The sequence below is a fragment of the Haliotis cracherodii genome, unplaced genomic scaffold (genome assembly GCF_022045235.1).
Source record: "Haliotis cracherodii isolate W230 unplaced genomic scaffold, xgHalCrac1.p SCAF_12, whole genome shotgun sequence".
In the NCBI taxonomy this organism is placed as follows: domain Eukaryota; kingdom Metazoa; phylum Mollusca; class Gastropoda; order Lepetellida; family Haliotidae; genus Haliotis; species Haliotis cracherodii.
In genome coordinates, this window is record NW_027266267.1 from 5,290,208 (window position 1) to 5,304,512 (window position 14,305).

The following is a 14,305-nucleotide window of genomic DNA, read 5'->3' on the forward strand; positions in this document are numbered from 1 at the left end:
GCAGAAGCAGCAACAGACGTAGGGGTAGTAGTAGTAGTAGTAGTAGTAGTAGTAGTAGTATGATTACTAGTCGTAGTAGAAGTAGGAGGAGGAGGACTAGTAGTAGACGTATCAGCAGTGGTAGTAGCAGTAGTAGTGGCGGTAGTGGCAGAAGTAGCAAATACAGTAGTTGTAGTAGTAGCAGTAGTAGTAGTTGTAGTAGTCGCAGTAGTAGTAGTCGTAGTAGTAGTCGTAGTTGTAGTAGTAGAAGTAGTTGTAGTAATAGTAGTAGTAGTAGTAGTAGTAGTAGAAGTAGCAGCAGTAGCAGCAGCAGTAGTAGCAGTAGTAGTAGTAGTAGTAGTAGTAGTAGTAGTAGTAGTAGTAGTAGTAGTAGTAGCGGCAGTAGAACCACGGCGTGGTTGAAGCTATACATGGAGTACAACAGTGATGTAACAGTACAGATGTAAAACTATAATTCAACTACGAGTAGATGTATGACACGATGCACCGGCTCACCAGGCCGCGTACTCGTCCACCCGGAAGGTTGTGGAATCAAGATCGGACGAAGACCCGTCTATCGGGTCTTTAGAATACCTCGGTAGATATAGAAGTCTGTACTTGGACAGAAATGACGACCATTGATGTCGTCCAGGTGTAATCATTGAACTGTCTCCTGAGATCCGGTCCGCGGTACCGTAGAGAGGATCTGGGGGTCAGATGGGGTCAGAACCAGTAGACCCAGTTTCAAAGCCTGTCACTGTGTGTGTCGATGTCTTTCTTTCTAAGCGGTTGGTAGGGTAGCCTAGTGGTTAAGGCGTTCGCTGGCCACGCCGACGATCCGTGTTCAATATCATCCATGAGTACAATGTTTGAATCCCATTGCCTCCATGTGGCTGGGGACCCGTGAAGATCCGGGGTAGAATAGATCTTCAGCAACCCATGCTTGCCGTAAAAGGTGACTTTGCTTGTCGTAAAAGGCGACTAACTGGATCGGGTGGTCAGGTTCGCTGACTTGGTTGATGCATGTCATCGATCCCAATTGTGTGGATCGATGCTCATGATGTCAATCACAGGGTTGTCTTTTCCTGACTCGATTATTTACAGACCGCCGTCATATAGCTGGAATATTGCTGAGTGCGGCGTTAAACAACCAACCAACAACCAACCATGTAGCTGGAATATTGCTAAACGCGGCGCAAAGCCCCAAACACTCGCCCCTTCTTTCGCCGATTACTTACACGTGCATATGTTGAACACGCTCATGCCAAATATGGTTGTAACGTACTTCTCGGATAAATTGGGTATAAGATCATTTTGCGGGTAACATTCAATTAAACACCAAAAATACCTGCTATAGTTCTGTATTATATCTCTCTGTGTGGTTTGTGACGCGTGTTCTGTGACGAGCAATTGTGGCGAATAATTGTGATATTTTACCTGTTTCGAATGATTGGTGACGTGTGATCTGTGACGAGCGATTGTGACGAATAATCTGTGACATTTGACCTGTTTCGAATGATTTGTGACGTGTCATCTGTGACGAGCGATTGTGACGATTAATCTGTGACATTTACCTGTTTCGAATGATTTGTGACGTGTCATCTGTGACGAGCGATTGTGACGAATAATCTGTGACATTTGACCTGTTTCGAATGATTTGTGAAGGGTGATCCGTGACGAGCGACTGTGACGAATAATCTGTGATATTTTACGTTTCGAATGATTTGTGACGTGTGATCTGTGACCAGCGATTGTGACGAGTGATCTGTAACCTGTTGCAATTGATCTGTGACGAGTAAGGTGTGACATGTGACGTGTAACGTGACCAGTGACCTGTGACATTTTTATCAGTGACAGTGACTAAACTGGTACACTCATATATTCTTCCCAAGTGATGCTAGTTTTAAATTGAGACACCTGTTATAACAGCGTGTTTACAAAGCAAGGATTCCCCAGGATCTGACATCGAGACTGACCGCGAATGATCCAGCGTGAACGGAGACAGGACATGGGTTTCGTCATAATTCTGAAACCATAATCAACTTCACACACTTCCCCGAACTATAGGTACTGATTCAACCACGATTTCAAACATGACCTTGGTGACTCTTGCTAAAAGTTGTTTTATCAAGGTTACAAATTCAAAGGACTCGGTTTAAGATTTCAAAACGATTTATAGTAGACATGTTGGGGGACATTTCCAAATGCGACAAAAGTCATGTCTGATGCAATTCCCTATTTCGACTAGTACCGTAGGTTCTCTTGTCATTTTTAGGAGAACAATTAACTTGCCTTTGCGTGTGTTTGGGTTTTCTCATTGATAGATAGTGATTCATAAATACATGCAATCTCATGCTATGCTAGTAGTCGGAATCGAACAACGGACTCTGCTTTTAGCAGAGATTGGATTTTGTTGCTTATATTTTCATATCAACGAGAGACAGTTTTATCTGTCGCTCTGATATCTTCAGCTCGAGACTCTGGTATTGCAATATTGTTCACCCGTGAAGATCCGGGTTAGAACAGGTCTTCAGCAGCCCATGCTTGCCGTAAAAGGCGACTGAGCTTGGCATAAGAGGCGACTAACAGGATCGGGTGATCAGACTCGCTGACTTGGTTGATACATGTCATCGTATCTCAATTGCGTGGATCGATGCTCACTGGATTGTCTGGTTATTTACAGGGCGCCGTCGTATAGCTGAAATATTGCCGAGTGCGGCGTTAAACAACAAACAAAGAAAGCAATATAGCTACACATGCATACACACACACACACACACACACATACGCACAGACACACACATACACGCACCCACATACATACACACACGCGCGCACACGCACGCACACTCACACGCATACACACGCGCACGCACACACACACACACACACACGCATAGACACGCACAAACACATACACGCACAGACATTTGCATGCAATTCCATTTCATTTCACCTCACTAACACCAAAAAACAACGGCTCTGTCGTACATTGTGATAAAATAACGCATCGTCATGTGCCCTCTATCTAATACACAGTAATTACCGCATACAGAACCATGACCGTTGACGAACTTTGTACTGAACCAATACTCGAGTGAGTCCGAGCTATGTTAATTGCTTCAAAAGTTGAAAAACACGTGACTTGTGGGTGATGAAGCACGCTCGGAAGATGTAATTGATAGTATACTATATGTAGATACCACCTATAATCGTGCCGCCTTTAGAGCGTTCACAACCATGGAGGTCACCGACAAACGCCGAAGTGCTTTTCTAAGCAGCAATTTTAGATAGGTTACTCGGTGCAAAATAAGAACTATTCTGTTTACTACTTCGTGAAATGTCAAAGTGTTCCCGTGACTAAACTGTGTCCTGTTTTTGATTAATAAAAAGTTTTAGTAGAACATTAGAACGATCTATGGAGTAGTTTAAGGTTTATTCAGAATTTAGGTACGTGTATGTCACTTTACACAGGCGCCCTCCATGCATCGACACGTCCATGGCGTACGTGTCAGGGGTAGTGATGGTTGCACGGCCGGTCTACAACGTTGTGATGCTCATTAACTGTGATGATCATTGTCAGGGAAAACCAGGGATTCGAACCAGGACAGAGCGGATCCTGGTATGGTTACAGAGATGAATAGATATGAATAGATACTGCGTGAGAGAGAGAGAGAGAGAGAGAGAGAGAGAGAGAGAGAGAGAGAGAGAGAGAGAGACACACACACACACAAAGAGAGAGAGAGAGAGAGAGAGAGAGAGAGAGAGAGATATTGGGGCACAAAGCGAGAGAGAGAGAGAGACATAGAGAAAGGGAGAGACAGACAGACACAGATCGAGAGTGAGACATAGTGCGAGGGAGAGAGAGACCAAGAGCGAGATAGAGACATAGAGAGCGAGAGAGAGACATAGAGAAAGGGAGAGAGACGCGGCGCGGGAAAAAGGGAGAGAGACACACACAGAGCGAGAGAGAGACAGAGAAAGGGAGAGAGACACACACGCAGAGGGAGAGAGACACACACAGAGGGAGAGAGACACAACGAGAGAGACAGAGAAAGGGAGAGAGACACACACACAGAGGGAGAGAGACATAGAGAGAGGGAGAGAGACACAACGAGAGAGAAGGAGAGAGGGAGAGCGACACAGGCAGAGCGAGAGAGACAGACAGAGCGAGAGAGGGAAAGGGAGAGCGGGAGAGAGAGACAGGGAGAAAGGGAGTGAGACAGAGAGCAAAGGAGGGGGAGAGCAGGAGAACGATACATAGAGAACGGGAGATAGACAGACAGAGCGAGGGACATAGAGCGCGATAGAGAGACAGAGAAAGCGAGAGAGGGACAGACACAGAGCGAGGGAGAGACATAGAGAGAGGGAAGGAGACACACAGAGCGAAAGAAGGACGAGAGAGGGAGAGAGACACAGAGAGAGGGAAGAGGAGAGAGAGACAGCGCGAGAGACACATAGCGCGAGAGATAGACAGAGAAAGTGAGAGAGGGACAGACACAGAGCGAGGGAGAGACATAGAGAGAAGGTGGGAGAGACACAGAGCGGGAGAGAGGGGCGAGAGAGAAGGAGGAAGGGACACAGAGCGGGAGAGATGGGCGAGAGAGTGAGAGAGACACATAGAAAAATGGAGAGAGAGACAGACACAGATCGATAGACAGAGAGAGGAGAGAGAGAGAAAGAGAGAAACAGACAGACACAGAGTGAGAGAGAGACAGAGAGAGAGAGGAGTGAGACACATAGAGAAATGGAGAGACAGACACAGATCGAGAGACATAGAGAGAGGAGAGAGAGAGAAAGAGACAGAAACCGAGTGAGAGAAAGACATAGAGAGAGGAGAGAGACACAGAGCTAGGAAGACATAGAGAGAGGAGAGAGAGAGACACAGAGCGAGAGAGAGACATAAAGAGATGTAGAGAGAGACAGAGCGAGAGAGAGACATAAAGAGATGTAGAGAGAGATAAAGCGAGAGAGAGACATACAGAAATGTAGAGAGAGAGACACAGAGCGAGAGAGAGACATAAAGAGATGTAGAGAGAGACAGAGCGAGAGAGAGAGGGGCGATAGAGGGAGGAGAGAGAGAGACACAGAGCGAGAGAGACATAAAGAGATGGAGAGAGAGACACACAGAGCGAGAGAGAGAGGGGCGATAGAGGGAGAGAGAGAGACGTGGGGAGAGGGAGAGAGAGGCAGAAACACAGAGAGCGAGACAGACTGACAGACCGATAGAGATATAGATATAGACAGAGAGGGGCATGATGACTAAACCTAACTATTTGTTTACCTTTCATAATTGAACGGAGAGAATGAGAGAAAGATTTGTCCGAAATGGCGAAGGACAGTTTATGACAGCGAGGAGGCCAATGACACACATGAACTTGTGTCAAAGGGGAGTCTGAGCGGGATGGGGTCCTATGGATCGTGAAAGACAGGATATATCAACTCAGAGTAATCTCTCGTACACACACCAGATCTTATATCAAATAAAACAATTATCTACATTCTATTACACACCTCCCCAGTTCTGTCAGTCGATACACATCCCCTGATAATCTCTGAGGGATCCTTCAATACTCGTGGCTATCTTTGTAGAAAGACCTACATTTAACCTTATACGTTTCAGGGACTACAGGTGTAAGTGACTCTGGAACTCAAAGCAATGCACTTATATACAGAACGCTCAAACCTCGAAAGAAGGAACATGGTAGGATTCATATTACAGATGTCTTCACCATACCAGTAAACGCCTTCACAAATAAGGTTAACTACAAGTGCGATTGTCACATCGTGTCACACATTGCCTACTGGGGCGGTCGGGTAGCCAAGTGGTTAAAGCGTTCGCTCGTCACGCCGAAGACCCGGGTTCGATACCATGGGTACAATGTGTGAAGCCCATTTGTGGTGTCCCCCGCCGTGATATTGCTGGAATATTGCTAAAAGCGGCGTAAAACCATACTCACTCACTCACTCACTCACTCACTCACTCACTCACCCATTGCCTACTGTCTTATTATATCAGTTTTGTTAACCAAATATAATCAGCGCGACCATTACGGTATATCTGTACCTCGGATGTCTGCACCGAATAACCTTTTAAACCCAAGGTCATCGCTAGACGCCTGAGTGAAACGAAACATTCAGTCTATGATTTACCCTCTTGATTTGTTATCTCGAGATTTCACTTCTTTATCATACAGGTTAGGGACGATTTTCCGGAAACTGACACTGTTTCGTGACCTCCTTTTCAATCGGTATATCTCGTTATGTTCCGACAGATCGAGGCGTATGGGTGCATGTCCTGACTGTCGGCACACACTCCACGATATATCTCCGCTCGTGAACACGGAGTTCATGGCAGTGTAAACAGATACAGCCGATAATGTATGCTAATTTAGGGCTCATTATACACGCGTCGAGGCCCGTATCGAGATGACGTTAATATGCAAGGTGGCGATCCCGGAGATTGCGAATTGCACACGACCCTCTCCAGGGCACAGGTATTGCAAACATGCGTGTTTTTGAGTGACGGTTTTAAATGTTCATGCTTGAAAATTGGTAGTGTCATACATATAAACATTATTTTTTAGAATACACCAGGTGTGATGTTTTACTCGTTAAACTGGGTTAAGCCTTTGTACAGTGATGTTGTTCTTGTTTGTTTGGTTGTTTGTTTGTTGTTTAACGCCGCACTCAGCACTCCAGCTATATGACGGCGGTTTGTAAATAATCGAGTCTGGGCCAGATAATCCAGTGACTGACATCATGAACATCGATCCACGCAATTGGGATACAATGACATGACATGACATCAACCAAGTCAGCGAGCCTGACCACCCGATCCAGTTTATCGCCTCTTACGGCAGGCATGGGTTCCTGAAGACCTATTCTACACAGGATCTTCACGGGTCGGTAGTGTTGCAAAGAATAGATTAAAGTGACAGGTTTTGTGACTGATTTGGGTTTTACACTGCTGTTTGAAATATTTAAACAATGGAACGGTTTTGGACTGGGTTGGACACTTGAAGAATAGACCCCGCAGCAACACCTTAATCGCGAGCTATCCCGTTCTCTGGTCTGGCTTCGCTTGTGTAGTTTCTGACCCAGACAAGGGATAAGTGACTTAAGAATATGTCATTTGATTTTACACATGTGTAACTATACATACGTTCGTATATGTAAATGTACTATGCGTGTTATGAGTGACGTTGTATATTTGTGTGGTTCCCGGATGCCCAGTCGTCTACGGCGCTGCGATTCGCTGTGCAGGGTTACATATGTAAAGAGGCGCATGTGAACGGCGTCTTGGACGACTGGGCCACCTGTATCCCCGACTCAAACAGAAGCCACAGAGAGACCATGAGGCACGCTCAGTGTCAAGAACACACATCAGAACTCACATCAGAACTCACATCAGAAGCCACACAGAGACCAAGAGACACGCTCAGTGTCAAGAACATACATCAGAACTCACATCAAAACTCACATCAGAAGCCACACAGAGACCAAGAGACACGCTCAGTGTCAAGAACATACATCAGAACTCACACCAGAAGCCACACAGAGACCAAGAGACACGCTCAGTGTCAAGAACCCACATCAGAACTCACATCAGAACTCACACCAGAAGCCACACAGAGACCAAGAGACACGCTCAGTGTCAAGAACCCACATCAGAACTCACATCAGAACTCACTTCAGAAGCCACACAGAGACCATGAATCACGCAGTGTCAAGAACACACATAAAAACTCACATCAGAAGCCACACCTAGACATTAGTCACGCAGTGTCAAGAACACACATCAAAACTCACATCAGAACTCACACCAGAAGCCACACAGAGACCATGAGTTACGCACAGTGTCAAGATCACACATCAGAACTCACATCAGAAGCCACACATAGACCATGAGTCACGCAGTGTCAAGAACTCACATCTGAACTCACATCAGACGCCACACCTAGACATGAGTTACGCACAGCGTCAAGAACACACATCAGAACTCACATCAGAAGCCACAGAGAGACCATGAGGCACGCACAGTGTCAAGAACTCACATCAGAAGCCACAATTCCTCCTGACCACGATAAAGAGGAAATGCACATATCTTGCCCCAAGTTCAATCAAGATTGCAGCAACCCAATTCATGTCTGACTCCGTATTCCCAGCTGCTGCAGGTTTCCGGTCAATCAGAGCTGGGCTATTTCAGGACAAGTTTCCGGTCAATCAGAGCTGGGCTATTTCAGGACAAGTTTCCGGTCAATCAAAGCTGGGCTATTTCAGGACAAGTTTCCGGTCAATCAGAGTTCGGCTATTTCAGGACAAGTTTCCGGTCAATCAGAGCAGGGCTATTTCAGGACAAGTTTCCCCTTCCCTTTCGATGTTAAAGCAGGAAGATTGTCTCTTGGTGTAAACGTGTAACGAGCATAGATGATCACATGTCAACTGGGATCCCGCGTCGGAGTTTATCCTGAGAACCGCATGCTTGTGAGAGCCGGCTACAATGGGAGAGAGATGTCTGCCCGGACAAATCGAGTGTCATTGTACCGCCACGGTGTACAATATTTGAAAAATGGCACAAATTGTTATGAAAGTTATCCGTTATGTGTTCGTGTGAGTGAGAAGGCTTTTTTCACTTTAACACTTTCCAAATGGTCTTTGACACAAGTAGTTTCATGATATAACACAACGCATTCCTTCAAAGTAATACAAGATGGATGCCCCGAAATTGTCTGGTAAGATACGTTTTATTTCCCACAGTTTGTCTTACCGTTCGCCAGAAACTGTGCCACTACTGACGCCCCAACACCCTTGTTGATGTTTTGCAAATAAATATTCATCCCGAGTCGGGGACAAGACTCGGGGGTTAGGGTTTGCATAGGGTGGAACGGGAAACAGAGTTGGATACAGGAATAACACACCCCTTGCTTTTTTATGAGTGTGTTTAATCCCCCCCCCCCCTCCCCAACACACACACACACACACACACACGCACGCACGCAAGCACGCACGCACGCACGCACGCACGCACGCACACACACACACACACGCACACACGCACACACACACACACACAAACTTTATCATTTTGTTTATGTCTTTGGGAATGCCATCATAGTGGAATTTGAATTTTTTTACGACTGATCACATTATTTTCGCAGATGAATTTATCTTTTTGTTTGGTTGATCAGATTTGGTCGAGATTGCAGGCTAACGGAAAATCACCCAACTTCTCTTTTACATTCATACTATATCAATGACATGATCGTTGGAATGAAATAGAAATTTAAATTTGCAAACAAAGAAGTAATTTACCTAGAGAAATAGTATTCGGTGTCACGGCAGTCATCATTTGTTTGTAAACATAATGGTCAGTCGGTTGTGAGTTCAACTCTTGTAGGGGTCTCTGAGACGGTGACCCTGAGACGGTGGCCCTTGGTCGGTGTCCCTGAGTCGGTGACCCTAAATCGGTGGCCCTGAGACGGTGGCCCTGAGATGGTGGCCCTGAGATGGTGGTCCTGAGTCTAAGACCCAAATGATGTAATTAGTAAAGTAAATGATGTAAGGTAAACTTTGTTTGATCAAACCACTCGCCGTACCATCCCCCGTATCATCCACTCTCTCCGTCCGTATATACAGACACACAACTTTGTAAAACCGTACCATATACTATCCCATAAATCGGTCAGATAAGTTTGTCCAATATGATCTATTAATTAAGGTTGGCTGCCACTCCACTCCGCACCTCGCTGAACGCCCGCAACGGTGCCCCTTTAACGCCGTGAACAGTCAGCGCGGGGTCGCCGGGTGCTCTCCTCATAACAACACTGATATAGGTCAGCAAGTACAGCGAGTAGATGCGAAGAAAACCAACTGTCCGCTACACTACTTCTGCGACTGTCCAAACAGCAAGGACTTCTTCAAGGTTAAAGCGTTGTGAGTTCCTCGGTGAACGAGTTCTACAATAGCTTTTGTTACGTAAATGGTGTACAGCGATCGTTTGGACTGGCTTACCCCGAGCACGGACCTATATAACAAGTCCGTGCCCCGAGAGGCTCCAGTTTGCCACCAGCCACGCGTCTGTTTTGTTTCCCGATGCGTGCATGTGTGCTACGTTAACACTCACTTCAACGATGATATTGAGTATCTGCTTGTGATACTGATAAGTATACCGAAAGGCTAATGACAAAAAGCTAAAGGTGCATTTGGGGTTCTCGGATTGTGGTGGGTGTAAGCGTGTTGCGTGTGTGTGTGTGTGTGGGGGGGGGGGGGGGGGGGGGGTACACGCCTGTATACATATTTAAGTCATGATAGGTGCTGATGAGGCGGACTGGTGCTTTGATTTACTGACACATGCTATGACCTACTGACATATGCTATGACCTACTGACATATGCTATGACCTACTGACACATGCTATGACCTACTGACATATGCATAACGTATTGGTTTTATGATCTACAGACATAACAAACTGATTCAAGCATCGGTTGATATAGCACCCTGTTTCTATCATCTTCTCAGATAATATATGATGCTATGATCTATTGATATAACATCCTGATTCTATTATCTACTGAGATAACGAACTGATTCTATCATCCATTGATATAACGAATACGCAAATACGTTGCTTATCTGAAGCTCGGTGTCATGATATCAATCACTGGATTGCCTGGTCCAGACTCGATCATTTACGGACAGCCCTCATACGGCTATTATATTGCTGAGTGCGGCTTTAAACAACAAACCAACAAACACTATAGTTGGAGCTATTGACACACGTTGGTCCTGGAGAGCTGAAACTGAATTTACCCGGGGTGGCCAGGTGCGGGGTATCTGCATCCCATCACGTATAACGGTACTTTTACCCCGTAGCGTCTACTTAAACAATTTAAAACACCGTCACACCAAATAAAAATGAATGTATCTGAAGTCGCAAATGATCTGTTATCTGTTAGAAAAATCGGGCGAGCGATAAAAAAAATCCTGTTTACAAAATGTGATCACAACCTGCACTCATGTTCGGTTTCACAGATGAGTTCACAATGGGTCGCTGTGTCCATCTTGGTGGTAAAGAACATTGAGACAGATCGCTGCAGACAGACACAGTTTATGAAGCGTCACAAGTTAAACAACACAAGGGTAAAATCACTTGAATATCATAAAAAAAATTATTTACAACCAACCACATCTTGGCTTATGTAACACTATTACCACCTCAAAGAAATGATTTATACATTCAGGGTTGTCGACGGATAAAAACGGTATCGGTTTGGGTCATTTTACGGATACATGTACATATAAGAGGTTAGGTAGGTACTTTTTTCAGTGTTTTCAGTGAGTGAGTTGGGTTTAACGCCGTTTTTAACAGTATTCCAGTTATGGCACAGAGTGTTAGCTTAATGTAGGAGGAATGCCCGAAGTGATGCAGGTCTTAGACGTTTACCCCTTCGGTGAAACCAACGAGCACGGGTATGGTGCTGACAAACCTAGAAACATAATTGGGGCGGACCGGGATTCGAACCCACAATCAACGGTTTCAGGTGTGCTCTTAGGACGCAACTGTACAGCGAATTGCAGCGCCTTAGACGACTGGGCCACCGTACCCGTGTCTCCCCAGTGTCTCTCCAAGCAAATATGGCGTGGCCTGTCATCGTCGTCTCTTGGCGATCGGGGATCTGCAAAGAGGACTAGGATAATTGTTATCATCATCCAGACAATAGTCTGAGATGCCGTACATCGGTATCTAAAGAGACTGAGACGTTTACAAGTGTTGGAGATACATATTGCGAAACATTTAGCGGGGCAATGAGTTCCCACAGTGTGCCCGTAGACCTCTGCGGCTTTGGGTCTTTTCAGAATTCAAATCAGCTGTGTTTAGCTGAAATGTGTGGAACACTAGTATCTTATTGCATTTCGTAATCCCGTTACAAAACGTCATGTAGGTCTTCAGCAACCCATGCTTGCCTTAAAAGGCGACTAACGTGATCGGGTGGTCAGGCTCGCTGACTTGGCTGATGCAAGTCATGTATCCCAATTGCGCGTGGATCGATGCTTAAGATGTCAATCACTTGACTCTCTGGTCGAGATTCGATTATTTACAGACCGCCACCATACAGCTGGAATATTTCTGAGTGCGGCCTTAAACAACAAACAAACAAACTTGAAATTAAATCTGTCAAACAATCACTACGTCTCATAGACTAGAGCAGCTTCCCTTTGATAGAGGACAATTGATCACAATTTAGATGGATTGATTGTCTCCAAAGATGAAAAAGATAATTGTAGGTTATAATTTCGAAAGTATTTTTTCCTATATGGCAGTATAACGTACAAGTTTCAGTTGGAACTATATTGACTGTTTTCACTGCCCGACTGACCAATCACTGACATTGTGACGTAACATATTACTGTGCACATTTCAAGGAGACTTGCGATGTTTAGAGATAAAACTACTGGTACTTATTTTGAAGATAGAGTTTACGAGTGACATCATACGATCAAGGGGTTGTCACGCATGTGTGGCTTTGGGGTGGTAAATATTCCTATACAGGTTAGGACAATTGTAAATTGAATTGATTTTATTATATCAGATCGTGCCTACTAAAGAAAATGCAATTTTGTATCCACTGAAGTTTCACCTCATAACATGTTATAAAACAAAATGTAAAAAGTCTAATTCTCTCTTTTAAATGTAACAAGCCGCGCTTTACTGAGTATTGAGAGGGGTAACAAATCTGTGCCAAGATATACATACATCAAATCATAAGCTTCGAGGTATAACTACGTGTTATATATGATTTAAATATACACGAAGAAAAAAGTTAAGCACAACCTAATATATTTCATTATTGTTTGGTCCCAATATTTGTAAGTCATGAAAGATATAATTATGGGAAGAGTTCTGTTTTCTCGAGATTCTGTAATCAGTCATGCGTGACGAAAGCTCACGTGCCATGCACGGTATGCCCGTGCAGCATGCCACCCTCGGGTATCTCTAAAAGCAGTTTATCCAAACGTTAAAATTGCTTTCTTAAGCTCGGTTTTCAACAGTTATTCCATGACATTGTGTGTCCATGGCACGAAGACGAGTGTTTGGAGGCACCGGTACACGGCCTACAGGAACATTAAACCGACTGTTGCATGCGGCGGCGGCTCGGAAATGGTTCGGGGGTATCTCTCATGATTGCAGGTTGGATTTGGTCACCATAAGGGGCAACTGAACAGGGGCTCAGTACATCCGGGACGTTTTGAGGCCAGTCGTCTTTACCCATTTTGACAACCACCCTCTTGCTACTCTACCTCAGTACATGGATGACAATGCCGGGCCTCATCGTTCGCATGCAGTAGTGGATTACATGAGGGCCAATGCAATAACGACTCTACACTGGCCTGCAATGAGCCCAGATTTGAACCCCCTTGAACGTTTGGGATATTCTGGGGCGGCGCATACAGGCACAAGATCCTCCTGTACAAGATGTACGCCAATTGGAAGCAGCATTGCATCAGGAGTGGTTGTTGTTGACCCATCAACAGATCCAACGTCTTACTGGAGGCATGAGACATAGGGTGGAATGCGTCATCCGGGTACGTGGCAGTTATACCCGCTACTGATCTGTTTTACGTATCATGTCAAGTAGAGACGTTAAGGAACATTTTCACATGAAACACCAAACGTAACACGTTTACTTAATCAGGCAGCTCCATACATTTTTGAGGGGTTGTCTAAGGTCAAAAAGAGTACCTGTGTTACCATCATGCTTTTTATCAGTAAATTTCAATCGCAACTCACCAACGTCTTCTTTATTTGTTGTCAAATGTTTGTTCTACCAGATGACACTGGTATCGCCCAGCTCCTGTTGTCAGTCATCCCATGCCATGATTTTGGCCATTTGTCATGGTTCAGAAATAGGGGTGTGCTTAACTTTTTTCTTTGTGTATATATAACAATGAATATATATATTATTCTATTTCCCAAATTTGAAGAATGTGTTATTCAATTTGGTAAAATGGAGACCTCATTATTTCTAATTTTGTTACAGTTTGATCGACATCATTCAGAATAAAATCGATTTGGTTGTTTCATTACCACAGGCAGGTTCGGTTGTATCGGAATCAAACGACGTCATCCATGACGTCATCCATGACGTCAGAAAGTTCAGACTGTGAGACTTCACGTAGAAAATGAGTACTAAGAAAAGTAACTGATAATCCCCATAAGCAATACGTTATTTAAAGTCTGCAGATGTTATTACATATTTGATGAGGTGAAATGTCCGAGTCACAATAAGTCCTGATGTACGACGTGTGCTGTGTAGTGTCT

At 44.7% G+C, this 14,305-nt stretch overlaps 1 protein-coding gene across 1 annotated transcript; it reads left to right on the forward strand.

Moving 5' to 3' along the window:
• Positions 1–245: 245 nt before the first annotated feature.
• Positions 246–7,750, forward strand: LOC139456932 (putative uncharacterized protein FLJ46204; the record flags this gene model as incomplete). Its single annotated transcript, XM_071238399.1, has 2 exons — positions 246–434; positions 7,382–7,750. Coding segments are annotated over 2 exons (558 nt in total), but the record flags the coding sequence as incomplete, so codon positions are not given.
• Between the last annotated feature and the right edge of the window lie 6,555 nt (positions 7,751–14,305).